This window comes from Scedosporium apiospermum (genome assembly GCF_000732125.1).
Source record: "Scedosporium apiospermum strain IHEM 14462 chromosome Unknown SEQ_SAPIO_0087, whole genome shotgun sequence".
NCBI lineage: Eukaryota > Fungi > Ascomycota > Sordariomycetes > Microascales > Microascaceae > Scedosporium > Scedosporium apiospermum.
This window is the reverse complement of record NW_015971788.1, coordinates 463,071-483,208: the sequence shown is the minus strand read 5'-3', so window position 1 is coordinate 483,208 and position 20,138 is coordinate 463,071. Positions and strand designations below refer to the sequence as shown.

General features: G+C 53.2%; 5 protein-coding genes and 1 pseudogene across 5 annotated transcripts; 3 read left to right on the top strand and 3 right to left on the bottom strand.

Annotated features, from left to right (window-relative positions):
* On the top strand, window positions 1-1,878 carry SAPIO_CDS2851 (annotated as a pseudogene; the record flags this gene model as incomplete).
* Window positions 1,879-2,494: 616 nt separating this feature from the next.
* SAPIO_CDS2850 (uncharacterized protein) lies at window positions 2,495-3,997 on the bottom strand (the record flags this gene model as incomplete). Its single annotated transcript, XM_016785770.1, has 3 exons — window positions 2,495-3,067; window positions 3,258-3,326; window positions 3,740-3,997. 3 exons carry the CDS (start codon window positions 3,995-3,997, stop codon window positions 2,495-2,497), a joined length of 900 nt encoding a protein of 299 aa, XP_016644552.1.
* A 6,313-nt stretch (window positions 3,998-10,310) lies between these two features.
* On the top strand, window positions 10,311-12,970 carry SAPIO_CDS2849 (uncharacterized protein; the record flags this gene model as incomplete). Its single annotated transcript, XM_016785769.1, has 4 exons — window positions 10,311-10,416; window positions 10,479-12,475; window positions 12,538-12,590; window positions 12,667-12,970. The coding sequence occupies 4 exons, from the start codon at window positions 10,311-10,313 to the stop codon at window positions 12,968-12,970; spliced, it is 2,460 nt and encodes an 819-aa protein (XP_016644551.1).
* A 652-nt stretch (window positions 12,971-13,622) lies between these two features.
* SAPIO_CDS2848 (uncharacterized protein) lies at window positions 13,623-14,506 on the bottom strand (the record flags this gene model as incomplete). The annotated part of the gene is made up of 3 exons (XM_016785768.1): window positions 13,623-13,710; window positions 13,789-14,219; window positions 14,327-14,506. 3 exons carry the CDS (start codon window positions 14,504-14,506, stop codon window positions 13,623-13,625), a joined length of 699 nt encoding a protein of 232 aa, XP_016644550.1.
* Window positions 14,507-16,209: 1,703 nt separating this feature from the next.
* SAPIO_CDS2847 (Ornithine carbamoyltransferase, mitochondrial) lies at window positions 16,210-17,466 on the top strand (the record flags this gene model as incomplete). Its single annotated transcript, XM_016785767.1, has 3 exons — window positions 16,210-16,560; window positions 16,680-17,361; window positions 17,426-17,466. The coding sequence occupies 3 exons, from the start codon at window positions 16,210-16,212 to the stop codon at window positions 17,464-17,466; spliced, it is 1,074 nt and encodes a 357-aa protein (XP_016644549.1).
* Window positions 17,467-17,743: 277 nt separating this feature from the next.
* Window positions 17,744-19,485, bottom strand: SAPIO_CDS2846 (uncharacterized protein; the record flags this gene model as incomplete). Its single annotated transcript, XM_016785766.1, has 3 exons — window positions 17,744-19,068; window positions 19,151-19,347; window positions 19,457-19,485. The coding sequence occupies 3 exons, from the start codon at window positions 19,483-19,485 to the stop codon at window positions 17,744-17,746; spliced, it is 1,551 nt and encodes a 516-aa protein (XP_016644548.1).
* Window positions 19,486-20,138: the final 653 nt, after the last annotated feature.

Below are 20,138 nucleotides of genomic sequence, written 5' to 3'. Positions count from 1 at the left end.
ATGCCGCGGATCCTCGGCCTCTTCGGCCGCCCAATCCCGCGCCTCGCCAACCGCCGTCTCCTCCGCCTAGTCGGCGGTCTCCTCTTCATCGTCGCTGTCACCATCCTCTTCGCCCTCGCCGGCAACATCCCCGCGGGCCCGAGCCTCTCCCAATACACCTCCCACAAATTCCCCGTGTCCCTACCCAAATTTAAGGACCTCAAGAACCCGCTGTCGAATAGCGTGTTCAACCCTTTCCGCCAGCCGCCCCACGCGCCGCCGAGGCAGAAGAATGACACGTTCGAGGAGTCGTCGTGGTGGGCTGATTGGAAGTGGCTCGTTCCCTTCTCGTCGTCCTTGACGCTTGATGAGGATAGGTCTTTGCTGCCGCCCTTGGCTGAGAGGCCTGCTATTTATTGCTACTATGATGTCGACGCCAAGAAGGACTCGGCGACCAAGGATGCTGAGAGCGAGCTGTTGCTGATGTGGAGGATGGCGTGGTGGGCGAAGGGTTTCAAGCCCATCATTTTGACCGCCGCCGAGGCTATGAACAACCCGCTCTACGAAACGCTGCGGCACATCGAGCTCGACGCCGCCATGAAGAACGAGGTCATGAGGTGGTTTGCTTGGGAAAACATGGGAGGAGGCTTAATAGCGGAATATACCCTCGTGCCAATGGGTGCTTACCATGACCCGTTGATTACCTATCTTCGTCGCGGCGAGTATCCGTCTCTAACCATGTGGGCTAAGCTTGATAATGCGCTGTTCGCCGGGTCAAGGGAGCAGGTGTCCGAATTCGTCAAGACCTTCATGGAAAGCGACGCGGCCAAGCTCAAGGAGGTCAAGGAGCTGGTTTTGGCAGCTCCTCAAGGCTCCATCACCATCGATACCGAGCCGCGATCGCTCGCCTCCTACTCCACCACCGTCCTCGAAAAATCATACCCCAAACTCGCCGAGGTCATCAAGAACGAGCCGGTCAAGGGCCTCCAGGGACTCAGGAAGCTCATCAACGCCCACTCCCACGTCATGTGGCAGAATGTCTTCTCCGACGGCATCGCCGTGCTTAAACCCATACCCCGACACACGACGCTCGCCGTCGAGGACGCGTGGGAGCTCGCACACCTCCTCGCCGCTTGTCCCGATACGCCCGTCGCCGAGTCCTGCCCACCGACCTACCCCGATTGCACACCCTGCAAGGGCGAGAGGAACGCCAAGGTCACGACGCCCGAGCACTACAACAACGCCTCAACGATCTTCACCATCGGTACCGTGCCGCACCCGTACACGCTCGCCACGCTCGATAACCTGAGGGAGGACATCGACGTCGATTGGATCCGCCGCGACATGATGCGCGACCCCTGGCTCACCGAAGCGACCCTCGATATCCTCCCCAAGGACTTCGGCGCCGGAGCACGCATCATGCGTCTGAAGGAAGCTATCGCGGGACCAGAACACACGGGCCGCTCCATCTGGTTCACGGCCGAGAAGAAACCGCCCACCGATCTCGAGTGGCACTTTGGCTTCACGCTCCCCGAGAACAAAGATATCCCACCTGCCCCCAGCACCGAGAATGCGTCTGGCGACGACGGTGAACCCGTCGCCGCGTCCTCGGCCGAGAGGGAGCGCGAGCGAGACCTTCTCATGAAGGCCATGGCTGTGGGCGTTAGCTCCGCCAAGGAGAAGATGCGCGTGCGGGACGCTATTGAGGCGTGGAATTTGGGTGATACCGAGGCGTGGAAGTTTGCGAGGGCGTTTTTGGCGAGGCAGGCCGTTGAGAGGTTGGCGTGGGAGAAGGAGGAGGCCAAGTATGGTCAGGGTGCTGGGTCCGAGGGCGGTCGGCATACATTTGATCGGTGGATCGACAAGTTGGAGGATCAGCTTGATAGGGTACGGCGTTAGAAGGAGAGGAGAGCGGAAGCACGCTGGTCTTTTTTTCTTGTTCCGGAAAAAGGGTGGAATGAAAGTGTTGTCCTTGTACGAGAGCGAGAGTGTATGATCGGACGAGACGGGTTGTTTCCTTTTTTGTTGGGTTTTCAGATTTGGGGGATATAACTGAAAGGGAATAGGTTGGAGATGTATAATCTAACCGGGAAGAAAGACATGGAGCTGGGGCGTTCAGAGCAGCTTTTCTCTTTCCTTTTACTTTTGTTTTTGGGTTTCTTCTCGTCTACAGCGTCAATTCATTGATGGCTTGAATCTAAAAGGCCTTTTTGCCTATGTCGCTTACGCTTGGGGCCTTTCGCATCACAATGCCAAGATCTCGGAACAAAAGAGGGGAAGTTTTGGTGAACGAGATGTTCTTTTCATACTTAAACCAAACTAACTCAGCGCCCTGTCGGCCAGCCGGATGTTGAATCAACTGGAACGGACCAAGAGCCATCCGGGCTATATAACATTGCATGCGTCTTTTCTTTTCTTTTGTTTACTTCTTTTCAATCTGTTTCGATGACAGACAGCACCGGATTTCAAAAAATCAAAGGGGGAAGGGGGGTTAAAACTTCCAACTTCCACTCCTTTACTCGATAGGCGTATCTCCACCCATCTCCCCGGACAATTCTCGTGACGTCACTCCCCGTCTCTGGACCCCAGCCTTGCTGTTGGGCTCGCCGTTGGCGACATCGCTGCCGTTAGCGGCCTCGACAGAGGAAAGGACGGCGACTCCGTAGGAGGAGGAGCCGGTGCGAGACTCGAGGTAGGTGGCGAGGGCGGTCTTGGCGGCCTCGACGACCTGCTCGGCGTGCTTGAGCGCGTCTCTCAGCGCGTCGGCCGTCTGATCAACGACCCCGTTCTCAGGGGCGGCGGTGCCGTTCTTCTTGACGACGCCGTTGTTGTCGGTCTTGCCGTTAGTGACGGCGGCGGCACCGTTGGTGGTCTGAGCGGATGAGGGCGAAGGAGAAGAGGTAGAGGTAGAAGAGGCGGCGGCGTCGCGCTCTTCGAGGAGTTCGCGGATGTGCGCGTTGAGCCAGATGCCCTTGAGCTGCTCGGAGGTCATGTCACGAGCGCCCGAGATGCGGCCGCGGCAGGTGGGTTGACCGCATAGGCAGTCGAAGGGTTGGGCCATGAACCATTCTGTGGAAGGATAGAAGAACTGTTCCCGTGGGCGGGAGGTGACCATATGTCGGACCGTGCATTAATAAGGATTCCTTCTTGAAGAAATGGAGGAGCATATTGGACACAATTGGGGGTGGGGGTGGGGAGAATGGAGGAAGGCGTTGGTGTGCTGGAGGGTACTGTCCAGAAGGGTCTCAAGGAGGGCGAGATGATGGGGGAGAACACACGGAAAGCTCGTCGCCTGGCTCCAGGCCTCTGGGTCCGACGATGACATTGAAGCTCGAAGTATCGAACATCTGCACGAGGGTCAAGTTAGTGACGTAGTTGGGTGATAGTGATGACGAGCTACAACTCCTTTGTCCCACATTGTCCACAGAGAGAAGCAAAGCAGGTTGATATCACATTTCCAGGAGCTCACCTGGCTCACATGGGCGCAGTTACAAGGGTGGTAGAAGAGGGTGTGAAGAGTGCGACACAAGCCAGGGTAGCTAGCTCAATAACACCACCATAGCATCGAATGAGAGGAAAACGGGTTCCCAATCCGGGAAATGGGAGGGTAAGACGTGCGTGGTTGGGTGGGTGTGGGAGGGGGGAAGTGGTAGAAAAAAGAGAGACGACAGCATGCGTAAGGCTGCCTTGCTTATCTGCAAGCGCGAGGATCCAAGCACACCGAGGACAGAGGGAGAGACCAGGAAAAGGGACAACTGACCAGCGAAGGTTCGCACGAGTGGTTAATGTAGAGGAGGTCACTGTTCAAGTTCAAGTGCTTATCCTTGCCCATCTGTACCGTGGCGTACGTCACATTCTCAGAGACGGTGCACGGAGGGAAGGACAACTTCGCAAATGTAGCGAAGGGAGGCAGCGAGATTTTCGAAATGCTCTTCGAGGTGAAGGCAGCTTCGTTGACAATGACCTCTAGCCGATCTGGGTGGGACGGCTGGACCCAATGAGGTGTAAGAGGGGCCATCTTTGCTACTTTTTCGAGCGTATGGCGCAAGGATTTCGGAAGAGGAGGATTGGGGTTAACTGAATCGAGAGAGGAGAGGGGGAATGCAAAAAGGGTTGCAATGATACAGGGCTGAACACAATCGAGGAAAAGCAGACAACTTGGGGAATGGTGAGAGATTCAAGAGAAAGAGGAGAAGGGACAGAAGTGCGGGATCGCGGTAAAATAAAAAAAAATAATCGACTAGCTTCTTGCAGGTAAAATCTCTGGCGAGCCCCAGGTCAGTCAAAATCAAATGCTAATGCTGCAGCTCCACGTTTGTTGGAGACCCTTCGTGTTTCTCCTCATCAAGACCGGTGTTCGCCTCGGGAAACCCCACGCGTCAATTAAGAGCCCGAGAGAGCCAACGAGCGTTGAGCGTAGCGCAGCTCCAACTCTTTTTCGTCTGCTCGTGCTCGCTAAAGAGCAAGCCCCTCCCGAGGTAACCCAGAATTGCGGCTTCTGATGCACGTCAATGTGGTCCCTTCCTTTTCCCCAGAGCACCTTAGAATCGCCTGTTTCTCATTTACTAGTGACGTAGCCCATCTTCGCTGGCATTGGAAAGAGAGTCAAACCTGTCAAGCGTTATGCGGCGCAACGCGGGGTGAACTGCAATCCCACGCCTTTCCATCCTCGGCTCTTTCGTCGATTGGTCCCACTAGCCTGGGGTGGAATAAAATCCTCTTGTTAGTGCGTAACGAGCGACTCTGCGACAAGCTTGTGAATGGCCCATAAAGTCGTGCTTTCTCATGGTTCGTGGTTCGCATGCGAAACATAACACTAAGGCACGACAGAGTCTGAGCTTTGCATCTGGTCCCCTGAAAAGTACGTAAAACCTCGGGGAAATGGCTTTAATCTGGCGAATCAGGCCGCGCCCGAAGAAGCGCAGTACTCGGCGGGGTGCGGAGCAGCGTCGTTCCAGACCCCTCTCGCCACCGGGCGTCGCGCCTGTTTTCGCCGGACATCCCCGGAGAACCTGTTCCTGCAAGGCGGCGGTGGAGGCGGAGCGACGTGTTGCCAGGCTGGCAAAACTCGGGGCTGCCTGAATGTTTCTTTTTCTGCTAGATGTTGGACAGCTCTGCTTTGCACCATGCGCATCATTTGCTCCGGGGTAGCTCCAGCCACCATGCCACCGCGGGGTCGATCAGCTCCTATTACCTGCACCTCTTCCCCAGATCAAGCGTAATTCATGCAGACTCCATGCCTCCTCTGCGCGGGGTGAAGAGGTAAGCGAGATATTTATAGGTGCAAAGGAGCCGATAACTCCGGGGAAATTTCGCCGACCATTATTATTCGGCTTCTGGTACTTCAGCTCGTGTTGGTTGGTCAACTTCATTTACTCGTTTGAAGGTGTCCGAGGTAAGCAGGCTGTGGAATTTGCCCTTTCAAAAAGCCTGCTGAAGACGTTTGTCGAGTGCGACAGCAACTTCCGTTAGGAGACGCCTCCTTCAATCCATGACCAGGCGGGCGTGAAAACTTCAAACAGGTTAAGGGTCAAGGCACTTCGGAGGCGTGGTGATCCAGTTTCCATCCAATGCTTCGTGGCATTGTGTCAATGGTGAGAGCCAACAACTACTAATCCTTAGCCCCAGCGTCCGTTCGCGCCCGTGGCTATGCACCTTGGTCCCGACGAGTTTGAAAGCTTGTGATCGCCTCTACTCTTTTCCCCCGGAAGGTGGCGGGACGGACCGCTTGAGAGAGTTTTCGATCATGACATCTCGAGCAGAGTCGCTTGGCATGGTTTTCGATGTTCGTTCGCAGCCGAGGAGATTTCGGGTAACTTCTTTCCAATCGGCCCAACTCTCGAATTGCCAACCCTCGTTGGTGCGCTCAATGTCCACAACCCTTGCCCTACGCATCCGCTACACGGTCCACGCAACGGAAATCACGGTTGAATCGTGGCCTCGGGTGATCTCACGCCATTTCCTGGAAAGTGGTTGGTCTTAAATTCAGGGATGAAGGCTTATGGGGCATGCGTCTCTCCATCTCAACCGAACTCCTTTCTGGGTCGACGACCTGGCATCCTTCTCTCCATCACTCTTTGCGTAGCCTTCCTAATCGAGGCCTGAAGAGATGTCCTTTAACATGGCCGTCGGCGATATCCTACGGAATTCTTTGGTTTCCGTCTTGGCTGAGAAGCTGCACATTGGGATCCCATATCAAGACTCTCTAACAGCCAACAACCTGCTCAGAACTTACCCCCGTCATCTCTCATCGGAGAGAAAATTGCCTCGACCAGCGGCAAAGTCTGGTCCACTGGTCATCTGAGAACCAGCCCATGCGAGCGCAGGTCACTGTTCCGGATACAGCATCGCTCAGACATGCAATGCCGTCCCTCAGGCCTATAAGATGAGATGTTATACCTGGCTGTCTGAAAACCCAAACAGTGATAACCCGCCAGCGGGGTGGTCACCTGGCCCAACGAAACAGGATTATATTCCTTCCACATTGATTGATCTTGTGAGGGGATCTAGACTCGAGCACTTATCCCTCGGGATATAGCTCACCTCTGAGAGTTTCGACTCTGGGAAAGAAGCTGTGAAGGAATTCGTAATGGGAGCGCTGCGTGAGATTGATCGTGAGAGTCCTTGTCGTGTTTCTCGTCGCAGGCGACGAGCCGATAAATACGACCTGGAACTAATCTATGCCTAATACGAAGCACCTACGTTGTCTCCGAGGGCCGAAGGGTTGCTCCGCAGGGTTGGAATAGCCGGATAGACGCGCCGTGCGCGAACGGCGCTTCGGCTTTTGACCCCGAAAAAATGCTGGAGAGCCACCCACCACAAATCCGACCCCTTATATTGGTCCGGGCGAGATAGTAAGCCTAGATCCCGTAGTCTAGGCCACGTAGTCGTGGATGCATCGAGCGTGCTAGTCGGTAGGTCATGGTCATATCCGGAAAGAACTTTCCACAATGGTCAGGGTGGGCAGCGTTTGTGGCTCAGCACGACTCTTGGCCCCCTACGACTTGTCACCAGGACAAAACAGTGCAGCCCAATATATAGAAATGCTCGCCCGTCAGAAAGTGATACAAGCGTGCATGCCAATAGGTTGGATTCGAGCGGGTGCTGGAAGGATTTCTTGCGGTGTTCCCCTGCTGCCTACATGCCGGCCAGTGGTTTTGAACAAAAATCCATGTAGGATTATGTCCGAATGAGATGTTTAGGCTCGACCGGTTTTGTCTATGTCGAAACGAAGCTCATGAGCGCGCATTAGTTTCGTTTGCTGGTGGCATTGTAATGGTCAGGGACGCCAGTTAATAGCAGCTCTTATGGAAGGACGAGAGAATTCTGTGACGGGCGTGTTCTTTGGCGGGGAACACTCAATACTGGCCATCATGAAGCCCCTTGTAATAATCTGGCCCATCCTTGGCTTGGTCGTGTCACCGTAAGTGGGGCCGAGCGGCGGTCGTGCAAAGGCCCTCGACATGCATGGTGTGAGACAGGCTGCAACATATCACCAGCATGCATGTGTCGCCCACGCCCATCCACCCAACCCCGGGGCAGCTCCCACGAACGCGTCTCGGTGATTTACCTGGTGGGGTGTAAGCCTTTAATTATTGCCACTCGAAAGATTTCTGACTACCGTCTGGAGTGGAAGGATGGCGATGACGTATATTCCCCGGATGCACCATCCAAACCATCCTTCTGCCATCAGGGTCTGCGAGTATTCTTCGCAATGTTCTTCGCGGAGTGAGCTTTTTTAATGGTGAGCTGGGGTATCATAATGGTGCGTTGGGCTCTGTTTCCGGAGCCTGTCATCTGATACAGAGTTACACGAAGGCTTTCCGACCCCGACGGAATGACTCTCCAGTCATAAGACCGGTGCCGATTCTGTAGTATCGAGGATGGAGAAGCTTGCCATATATCCTATCACACTGATTAGAGTGAATTCAGCATTTCGCCAAGCAACATGAACGAACCACAGGAGTCTTTGTAGATGACACCACGCATTGCAGGGCTGCGAGCACCAACCCTTGCGGCTCAATCTTGGGATACCGAGGGTGGTGGGGGTTAATAGATATGGGTGTATCGAGATGAATCCTTTTAAGCCAGGCGTATGCCCTCTTCAGAATGCGTGTCGTCATATCTCTCGATCTCTCGCCCACATCCTCGAAGTGATCCTCGCGCTCGCAGACTCCAGTTCAAAATCCGTCTTCTTTTTTCAAGTCATATCAAGCTCACCCACCATTCCTAAAAACCTCTTAGAAGTCTTTAATTTGATTCGTTTACCGACCCGGAAGCTTCGCCATGCAGCATCGGGTCGAAGCATCAAGAACGCTCTTGTTATCGAGCGAAGATAAGAACAGCCCTCGGCCTCATCCTCAGCCCGACCCTCCAAATCCAGAACCACCAGAGCCTCCGGATAGCTCCTCTTAACGAGACCGAGAGTCAAACCACAATGCCTTTTTGGCTTTTGTTTTCCGAATCGGTGCGAATGCTCTGACAGGGAATACAACGAAGGGAGGATATATCCCTTATGGTGACGGTCATGTTCGGTGGAAATTGCGAGGGTATATGCGGTTATCGGGCAACAAATCACATCGCTTATGAAAAACCGAGAGTTGGATTTTGAGCCGAATGTTTCTGGTCATGGCTGGTATCTCAAGAGTTGTCAGTGGATTAAGACCGTAGAGGTCGGAGTTATCTTGGCATATCGCTGGCTGGCTTCCTTGCGTTTCTTCGATATGAGACCTTCCGCTTGATGTGCACTTGGGTAGTTACTTTTAGGACATACTCGGTGAGGATATATCTGGAATACATCGATGATCAGTTTCGCAACATCCAGAACCGACCTAGTTGACAATGTGGCGACTGAAGGATGGAAGCCTGAGCAAAATCCGTGTAGGCGTGTCAAGGCCCATGTATACGTCTATTCCATCCGGAAACGCACTTGCACAATTCTCTCTCCTAGATCCTTCCACAAAACAGTAGAACCGATCTCGGTGGATGGAATGGGAACCGGAGATGCTGGATCTCTACATGACTGATGCAGAAGACCACGGGTATAAGAAAGGCAGAATCGGGGCAGTCGATGGCGGGAAAGACGTGGCGGACTTGATGGTAACTGACGGCCAGACAAGGCACAGAGTGAGAGAAAGAGATCAGTGCCCTCGGCTTCTTCCATTGTCTTCTTGAGCAGAGGAGCAGAGGAGCATCCTCACCGAGCGGAAGCCAGAAACGTTGCTGATGCAATGACTGCACCGGTCTGAGGAAAGAGAAAAGAATCGACTAAGAATGTACAGGAAACTATTAACATGAGTAACAAGAAGGAGCAGGCAGGACCCACGCAGGGCAGGACTCACGCAGGAGTGTACTTGAAAAGATACCTTAGCGCTTCCTTCCATAGATCGATGTCTCCTGCCGTGGAAGCGTCAATGGCAGTTGCATCCTTGACCTGTGGAAAGTGTGATGGCCCATCCGGACTTTCCCCGCCAGGGATAGGAACCGAAGGTACCTCTTTCCATCTCTTCGTAATCAAATACGGTTTCCTCCAACCTCTCTCTAAGGGCAGGCACGATCTCGAATGGGTACCTTTGCCGATTCCCTTCTAGAATGATGTTCACGTCGGTCCTGCTCCCCGAACCTCACCCACAACATCTCCCTCGATACTCTCGCGTCCACTTCACGTTCCAACACAAGACACCGCTGCACCTTCGTCTCCTTCCCTGATCCCGTTCCACATCTTCTAGGGACTCTGTTTTGATTCCCCCGTTTTTGCCATCTCAGACTCGCGGGAGCCTGTTAATTCTGCTCCTACGTCGCGGTTCCAACCAAAAGCCTCCACAGGGTGAGGCCTATATGAGTATCTATCTCGCGTGATCACTTGTTGGCGAGTTTCCAAACATCCAACCCTGAGTCCTCTGCGTATCTCGCATCTCGTCCACCCTTGCAATTGCGCTACACATCTACAACCAACCTGGGCCAGCATTACACACTGCGAGGAGTAAGAGGTAGTAGGTCTTTGTGCAAAAGGTGTGCGATCTCGCCGCAAGCTCCCAGTGTAGCCCCCTCAATATATCCTCTTGCTGGCCCAAGGTATTCATTCGTTGACATCACTCATGACATCTCATCAAACGGGCTATGGATGGCGTTAACTAACTCTTTATACTCCCGGCCTCTAGATTCCGTCGATTTCTGAAATCCTGTTCGCCTATTGTGGTCCCGAAGCCCTTGTCTCCCAAAAACTACAGCAGCGCCGAGGAGCCTGTCCGTGAAATAGGGTTTTGTTTTGTACTGGACCCATTTTCCTAGCTGTCGCCTGATCGAGAGCGACTGGGGAAGATTGGATGGCCATGCCTAAATCTTACACTATCAAAGACCTCCTTCGGTTGAGGACTGACGGTGTTGTCACCGTAACTCCAGCCGAAATGAAGAGGATCTGTGACAAAGCAGGCGCAGGTAAGTCATCCTCCATATTGTGGAGAACATTGAGAACCACCCGACTCTGACTACGTCTTTAGGAGAGATTTCCGTTTCAAATGCGAACAAGAAGTCCGGTCACGGTGAGAGGGGCCGAGAGCGTCGTCGGACACTCACGCAGAAAACCTCATCAAGCGATTCTAGGGATGTTGTCGTGACCCTCCCAGAAGCTAGTGAATGGCATTACCGCGGAAGAACCGGCCCCGAAGCCGCCGCAACGCAACCTATTCCAGCGCCTACCGGCCTTGGGGCCCAAAAGGATGAGGGTTTCCAGAGGTTCTATAAAGCTGTTGTTTCGCCCACTCATGTGCGGGTTACTGCTGGTGGAAGGATTGTCCCCAACACTAGGGGGGCTCAATCCCCAAACCAGAAGAATGAGAGCCCCGCTGAACAGCAACCGAACAACCACGTGGAAACCCAGCCGGCTCAGGAGCAGGCACCTGCAGGAGCTTCTGTTCCGTTGCCTATCGGGTATCCTGCGCCTTGGCCGGGCTATCCTGCGGGCCTATTCGGCCCGCAACAGTTCCCATTTCCTCATATCCCTATGGGATTTAACTTTGCCAGCGGCCTCGCAATCCCTCAAGCGGTTGGTCGAAACGGATATGGGCAAGTCGACCCGGTCACCCCCCAGGTGGCCTCCCATGGCCAGGGTTTAGATGGGGCAGGAGGTGTTAGAATGCCGCCCACAGGTCAGTTCGATGCCTCTCGGCCATGTTTCCTTAATGGCCAGTGGATGCTCCCGCTTGGTACCTCGCCGTATCCGTACGCACTCCATCCCCTTATGGCATCACCTGGATATATGGGAGGGCAATACGCTGGCTCTATATTGGGCCAGGCACAGATACACGCCCAAATGCCAGCCGGGAGCGCACCATATCCCAACTTTGATGCGCAAGGAACCCAGAATGCGGGGATCCACCGTCCTACACCGCTTGGAGCACCGACGACGCCTCCTATTTCATCAATCCGTCCGAGCCAGATCACAAGGTCTCACATCGAGTCTCTTAAACAGAATCTGAAGCGAGTGGAGGATCAACTTCAGTACAATGTCCACCAGATCGACGTAAAGCATATGGAGGGCCTTGCCAGGGAAATCCGTCACTCCATCAAGGCCTTGGAGGATGCTCTACCAAGGCAGCTGGAGTTCGAAGAATTGCATTATCCTAAACTGGAGAAGCAAGAGCCGAGACTCAACGGTATACCCTTTGGCTCAGTAGGCCTACAGGCCACAACTGGGGGCAGCTCAACGATCAAAGAGAACGGCGTTCCGAGCCAAGTTACTGGAAAGCCTAGCAAGGCGGTACGGGGAATATTTTCTGGCGACAACAACACCTTCCAAAGATCCGTGAGTTCGGATAGCGACCAGTCTAGGCAGTTTTCTGGTTTGCCAATGACGGCTGCTGCTGCAACCCCTTTCCAGCCTTCGGTGCAACCTTCGAACCACGGGCTAGGATCAAGCTCCGAGGATGGTTACAAGGAGTCTAGGGAGGCAGCTCGAAAGAGGCTCATGTCTTTGGGAGGTAATAGCTTCCGCGAAATGGCAATAAACTTGACGACGAAGGAGCATGGCACTCCTGTCCGTGGCAAGGCGAATGCCCATCAGAATGGTTTCGTCGGAGCAACCAACAACCCAAAATTGTCCATTCAACAGTCTTCCCAGCAACGCCCGTATCTGGTTGGCAGTCTTCCTCCGGGTTCCAATTCGAAGGATGCCGCACATGGAAATTTCATATATCCTCGTGAGCTTACGGCCGAGGAGATCAGAGCTCGGCATTTATACTGGGGCCAGGCTCCCCGTTCAGCAATGAAGGGCTTGCCAAAATTCGACGGCAAAGACTTCTACCCTCCGTCCCCATCGAAGGTGCGAGAAGATGTTGTGTTGGGAGCCCTGGGAACCATCGATTCATCCCAGACCGCCACCGATCCTTTCTCGTCAACAGATTCTCGGAAGACCGAAGGACCCACCATCGCCACGAGCTGCTCCGAATCTGAAGATTTGGTAAACGGACATTCCAAGAAAAAAAAGGATGGAAGCAATGTGAGAGACAATCAATTAATACCTGTGAGGTAGCGCATGGAATTGCTAACAGTATTTCGCAGGGTTTCGAGCAACCGAAGATCGTTCGAGTTCGCCGTCAGGAGGAGCCTTCGAGGTAGGAATTTTTCTCACGGATGGTGTTTTTTTTTTTCCCTCTCGATGTGATAGAGAGGCTAATTCGGAACCAACAGCGGCCGGAAAGGAAATGACCTGTTGCAAAGCATGCTGAAGAAAGGAAGTCCCAGCAGCAATGCGCTGCCCGGAGAAATCACGTCGACTACGGCTCACGGTCTTCTCCCTCAATACGGAGGACACGCTGCGGCTTCCTTGACGCCTACGATTGCCAACACGGCGTCTTCCAGGGGGTCCACATCCAAGGGCAGCGAGCATGAAGATAAAACCGGAGCCACGGGTTCATTGGCAGACAAGCGGGGTGAGAATCGGCCACCCGTCGATGACACATTGGGAGAGCCGGTGCGCCACTTGCGAATATGAGCAATGGCGGCTAACCACTGCTACATCTTGTTTGCGAGATATGTGCAGAGAGAGTCAGCTACAGAGATTTCTCAGCATACTTAGGGTTGTTATTGTCATAGGGGGCATGCATGTTTGGAGGTTGTGTGGGAAGGAAGTATATCAGTTAGAGAGCACGTGGAACTGTGAGGGAAGAATAAGGTATCGGAACAGTTATTCAGGGTCATGGCGAGGCTCGGGGAGAGCTAATAACATACTCTCTGTATAATTCCGGATTAACCATCAGGTTTATGGAAGATTACTCACAGGAGTAGAGATTAGATCCCAACCAATAGAGAGAATAGTGTTTTGAGAAAGTCCATGTTCGATGCCCAAGGCGAGGAGCCACGACAACCTAGATGAATAGACACCGAGACACCAAGATTGTGTTGGAGTGATGAGGGACATGGGATGGTAAGATGAAGATGATTGGTATTATTACTCTACAGACCGAAAAACCCTGATAACTCCGTGGTGTCTTGTTCAAAGCAAAGACAAAATAAGAATAGCCCAACGAACGACGTATGCATAAATTGAACGGGTGGGTGTGTAGTGACTTTATGTGATAGCACATTCCACGACTGATAGAAGAACGAGGATTCTAGCAATGGTTGAAAAAAGCGACGTGGTGGAATCACCTGAACTTGCTGAAAATGACGGCCATGATGAGGAGGACAAGCACGGTGATGATGGCGATGGTGATTACCCGGTTGGTAGCCATCCTACAGAAACGAAGAAACAAAAGGTTAGCTGCGACTTGCCCCAGTTTTACCAACATCCATCAAGCAAAGGGAACAGACCTACGGGCCATGCCCCTCAGCGTCTTAACGCTCCTATCGACATAACCCTCGCTCTGCCCCAGCACGCCCTGGGTATGCAGAATGGTCTCCCTCTGCTGATGCAGATCCGCCAGGGCCGCCGCGCCGATAGCCTCCGTCTCGTTAGCGAGGGCCTGAGAGGCCTTGAGGCGCTGGGTAGAGCGATCGAGGCGCTCGGTGCCCGAGAGGAGCTGCTGGCGCTGGGCGAGCTGGATGTCGGCGTTGGCGGAGGAGGAAGGGTTCTCGGGGTCGTCGCGGTAGCGGGCGCCGAAGAGGGAGGCGCGGTCGGAGGCTAGGGAGGCGAGTTTGGATTTTGCGGCGGAGACGGCGGATTCGTGGGTGCGCAGGCGGGAGTTTATTTTGGGGCGTTGGGAAGAGGGGATGTTTTGTTTTTCGAGGCGCATTTGGGCGAGCTGGTTTGGGGGATCTGTGTGTTAGTTTGCGTAATTCGTTGGACGATACCGGGGAGCAATCTTGAAGGGGATTGGGGGGGGGGAGGATATAAAGAGAGGGGACGTACGAGTTCGTCAGCTTCCTCGAGAGCGCGCTCTGCTTGGGAAATGGCTGCCTTGCGGGGTTCGCCGGTGAGTTCGGGGACTTGGTCTAGTTTCTGGTCTAGATCGGCTTGGACGAGCTTGAACTCGGCCTCGTAGGAGGCGAAGAGCTCGGAGCCCGCATCGGTGTCGAGAGGGTTCGCCATTGTTCGTCTGGGAAGGGGGAGTGGGTGGATAGATGGCTGTTTGCGGACGGTGATGGCGCGAGACCTTTGGGGGAAAGCGAAGCGCTTTGCGATCGAGCGCTCAATCGAGATATCCGCCGGGGAAACTGCGTTGGTGGTTTTGGATTCGAGAGGGATCGTTGGATGAGAGGATTACAGGTGGTCGGGGATGGTTATAGGCAGACGAATAGAACGAGGCAGTGGTTGGTTGATTGTCCGACTCCAACGGCGTTCAACGACGCTACGTATCGATAAGTCGACTTACATCATCAGTCCGGAATCTGACACTAGTGAAGCTTTGAGTGTCTGGAACAACGCAGTTTGATTTGCATCACGTGCGTGGCTTATCTCCGGGCTGCAGAAGCGGATCTGGAGTGAAGATCACGTGGAATCGAAAAAACATCTCGTGGGTATAAAGATTTTCACACTCGATGCTGGTTTGGTCTGTTTCTTTCTTTCCTCTCCATAGAAAGTTGAATCCCCCGGTGCGAAGATTATTGGCTCAACTCCAGGGGCCGAAGAGTCTAAGTTTTCCGCAAGGAAAAACTTTTTCTTCGGTCTCGGTTGGGGTAGAGTTGTTTTATCCGGGCAGAGAAACCATTCCAGCGGCGCTTCTAAGAATTGGTGCTTCTTTTGTTTTACAGGTTACCAGTCCCGTTGAGTGTCCGACATACCATTTCAAAATCCGAATTGGCGATGCATAATATAGATGTAGAAGGGGAGAGTAGGCTCTGGATCTGAGGATGGATGAACCCTCAGTATCTGGACTCTCAGGGTAGTCGGAGAAAGATTCTTGGGTTTCCTTCCAACAAGTGTTTTGTGCGTTGGCTCGATTATGCGAATAGTCTCGCAGAAATTGGTGTTAATAGCCCGCAACCTTGAGTCGAGCACCGAACTAAAGGCGCATGAGTGTAGCAGCATTTGGTCGGTTGTTGCCCCGGAACTCTATTCATGGCATGGACTCGTATAAACCGACTCGGTCCGCGTGGGAGACTCGACATTCTCAAGAAATCATTGGATCAATTCGTAGACAAGACTGACCAAGACGCTGATGCTTGAGATGATGGAGCGCACAGCGTGCACTGGCGGTTACTGGCGGGTGATTAGTGTGCAGTTCCCCAGCCAGGCCAGGCGGTGTGAGTGCCAACAGGGCTGATCCAGCGACTCTCTTCTTAGCAGTGCCAGGCATTGCGTTGATCCTGATGAGAATTGCGGTGAAGTGATTCGGCGACGTGCATTGTACTTCGTACTTCGTACATGATTGTACATGCACCTTCGCCTGGTGCCAGCCTATCAGCTTGTAAACGGCCTGTCGGAGCCACGCCCGGTTGTACCTGCTGTACTTCGTACCTGCCGTGCCCCATCAAAATCTCTCCAGGCCTTGAGCCTTGGTTCTTTGAGTCAACTTTTTGGAGGTCTGTGACACTCGAGCTTTTCCCCCATCCAACTCAACTTACACACTTGCATCTTCAAATTCCTCCCTCACCAGCACACTCTCCATCTTCTTGCCATTGAGCTTGCTGCCGACGCAAAATCATCCAATTATACCCAGAATTATCCTTCCAGACTCTCTTCAACGTAAATTAAACGAAGCTTCCCAACAAAAAGAGCTTATCTATAGCTTCAAAATCCCCAATTCTCCCCATCACCCAAAAAATCGGAGAGAGCCAACGTGAGCCACCATCATGCGAAACCAAGCAAATCGCCTCGCCAAAAAGGCCCTTACCGGCCTCAGGACGCAGACTCGCTCCTACACCAATGCCACCTCTCAGATCCCCCCTCGTCATCTCATGACGATAGCTGATCTCACACCGGTCGAGTTCACTAACTTGGTCCGCAATGCCGCATCTCACAAGACCCTCGTGAAGGGCCGTGATGCGAAGCATCTCGAGGAGCTCAGGAAAGGGCTCATGGGTACAGCTGTTGCGATGATGTTTAGCAAGAGGAGTACCAGGACTAGGGTATCGACCGAGGCGGCGGTCACGCTTCTGGGTGGACACGCGATGTTCTTGGGCAAGGATGATATTCAGCTCGGTGTTGGTCTCACTTCTCCTACCGCTCAACTGTCATGACCGCTTTACGGAGCGTTCTCGTTCTCGTTTCAAATTTTCATTTTTATTTTCGTATGTTTCCCTTATACTAACCAGGTGTATAGGTGAATGAGTCTCTCTATGACACATCCGTCGTCATCTCCTCAATGACGTCCTGCATGGTTGCCCGAGTCGGCCCGCACTCAGACGTCACCACCCTCGCTCAGCACTCTTCCGTCCCTGTCATCAATGCCCTCTCTGATGACTTCCACCCCCTCCAATCCATCGCTGACTTCCTCACCATCCACGAAAACTTCCCCTCATCAAATCCTTCCGACCTCGGCCTCTCTGGTCTCAAGATCGCCTGGATCGGTGACTCTAACAATGTACTCTTCGACCTCGCTCTTTCGGCGGTTAAGTTAGGTGCTACGATTGCTTCCGCGTCGCCCTCCGGCTATGGCATTCCCCAGGGAATGAAGGATCTCATCAACTCTGCCGCAAAGAGCTCTGCCACCCCCGGAAGGCTCATTGAGACTACAGTGCCCGAGGAGGCCGTCAAGGACGCTGACATCCTCGTGACTGACACGTGGGTCTCCATGGGCCAGGAGGCCGAGGCCAAGAAACGCCTGCAAGCGTTTGCTGGCTACCAGATTACGAATGAGCTCGCGAAGAGGGGCGGTGCCAAGGAGGGCTGGAAGTTTATGCATTGCCTGCCTCGACATGCTGAGGAGGTTGATGACGAGGTATTCTACGGACCCAGGAGTCTTGTCTTCCCCGAGGCGGAGAACAGGCTGTGGGCTGCTGTTTGTAAGTGAACTGATTTTCTGAATTTTTGTCATTCTCTTTTAGTTTTCGCTAACTTTTCTCGTAGCTGCTCTCGAAGGTTTTGTTGTCAACAAGGGCAAGATCTAAATTACTCGACCACTATGGTATTGTTTCCGTATGCAAAGATGCTTGAGACTGAAAAACAGAAATAGCAAAAGTTCCCGATATGGGTTGTATCAACAATTGACATAATTCAAATATCCAATTAACTGAAAACAGAAAAAAACTCTGTGTCTTCAGAGGAAAAAAAAAATTGATATAATTTTGTGTTCAAAGCTGGCAATGTATGCGAATATGCTAATGAAGACAGGCCCCTCCTACTAAAGTTGAGATAACACGACAGCTCCCCTCACGGACTCTGCATCTACGTATACTTCCTCTTTGACATCGGCGCCTGCTGCCTTGTCCTTGCCTTCCTCGACCCAAACACGCGCTCAACAGTCTCTACGATAAAGAGCTGTATGAGAATGAGAAATAGTCTCAGTATCCAATCTCGCAGACCGATTTCTGGCTTCCGCCCACGACTATACGTCGAGTCCCTAAACTCAAACGGCAACTTGGCACCGAGTCTCTCTGCGGCCGCAAGCCCGCTGCTAAACCCGTCCTCATGGAAGCCATACTTTGTCCAGGCGCCGACATAGCTAATGCCCCTGCGCTCTTGGATCCTGTGGAGGCGTTCCTGAGCACGGACGGCCTCGGGGGTATAGAGCGGATGTGTGTAGAGATACTCGCCCTGGGTCTTGCTGGGGTGTGGTTTATGCAGAGGGTTAAGAGTGACGAGGACGTCACCGAACGTGTCGCGGGGGATATGTTGGAGGAGATTCATATTGTAAGTGAGGCAGACGGTGTCGATGTTAGCCTTCCCTGTCGGGCTAGACTTGGTGATGTAGTTCCAGCAAGACCAGGCTTTCCGACTCTGCGGCAGGAGGGAGAGGTCGGAGTGGAGGACGGCCTTGTTGAGGGACGTCTTGAACACGGACATGATGGATTTCTCGTCCTTGGTGGCGGAGTTCTGGATGATGGACCAGGCTTGATCACCGTGGGTGGCTAGGATGACGTGGTCGTATACGGGGGATGATGATCCATTAGAGAGCTTTAACCTTACCTTACCGTCGGGGTCGTTGGCGAGAGACTCGACCGTCGTGTTGAGGAAGAGTCGGCTACGTGGGAAGCCCTGCATGATGGCATCGATATAGCTCTGGCCGCAGCTCCTCAAGGTGAGCCACTGCGGCCGCGAGGATATCGTCGAGAGGAGATGGTGGTTCCAGAGGAAGCGGACAAGGGTGATGGCGGGGAACTCGAGACTGCACTTGTCCGGGCTAGTGCTCCACACGGCAGCCGTCATGGGGATGAGGTAGTCGTCTCTGAAGGCATCAGAGTAGCCCTCTCGCTCTAGATACTCGCCAATGGTGGCGTTGAGAGGGTGGTAGCCGTTCACGAGCGGCTCGTCGCTCGGCGTACTCCTCTCGTGATCCTCGATGAGGAGGTCTAGGGCAAATTGGTTGAAGCGAATGATGTCGAATACCATGCGCCAGAACCGAGGCGAGAAGAGATTCCGCCTTTGACAGAAGATTGAGTCGAGGCTTGTTCCTGCCCATTCGAAGAGTCCGCGGTCACGCGAGACGCTGAAGGTCATGTCTGTGGGATCAATGGGCACATTGACGGACTTGAGAAAGTTGATAAAGTTGGCTGTTTTGAATTCATACAAGTGTCAATGGCTCTAGTTTCCTACATATACCGGTGAAAATAAAATAAAGAGAAGAATTCTCACGGTAGGTGGCCGCGTTCAACACGATGAAGCCCGTGTCGACCGTCGTGGTATACTTCCCCGCTTTCCACTCGACGGTGTTGGTGTGCCCGCCGAGCCGGTCGGCGGATTCGTAGAGGAAGACATCGTGATGAGTCTTCTTTAAAGCCCAGACGGCTGCGAGGCCGGCGCAGCCGCTGCCGACGACGGCGATTTTCTTACTGTAAGTGAGGGTTAGTGAATTGTTGAGGTTGGCACTTGCGCCATGACAGAGTCTCGCTCTCGAGTTGGATTTTGGTGGGGCACTTCAGCCATTGAGAGAGGACTTACGGCTGAGATCGAGGGGACAGAGGAGGCATTGAGCGTACAGAAACAGAAAATTTGATAGTTAAGCCACTGGGAAAGAAACCAAGCTATGATACCGGTATAGCAAAGTGAATTCTCAACAAGACTACGTGAGCAATTCAAGTTCGATGCAAGTGAGCTTGTCCGGCGATCCTCTTGAAACCGGGACTCTGGTGAAGCGGCTCATGTGATCTCCCAGACAGCCAGCTCGGACCTCTATAATTAGGCTGCATAATTCAAGAAGCGACTGTCTCTGGATATGACGGGAATGCATTGGAGATGGTGGCTCATGTATAGCCGAGAGATTGAAATCAATTCTTTACCCAGACCTTGGCTTTGATGATGTTGCTCGTTGCGCTTACACGAGGAGCTAGACGCGGCGAGCTTCGGAAACCTCAACTCAATTGATCACAGAGCACAGGTACCGTGACAGAGGAGATGGAGTTGAACGGTTATGGTGGGGTGGACCACACGAATTGCAGGCCCCGAAATTCTAGTTTATCACCCTACTCGGCCCAGAAACTCCCCGTGGCGTTGATAGGCCCCTGTGGAAAACCACTTCAGGTCCCCGACTTAGTCATCGTATTAGTGAAGTCTTCTCCAGAGAACCTTGAAAACCGTATGATCATTTCCAACGTCCTCTCTTCCAAACCCGCACGCCACTGCG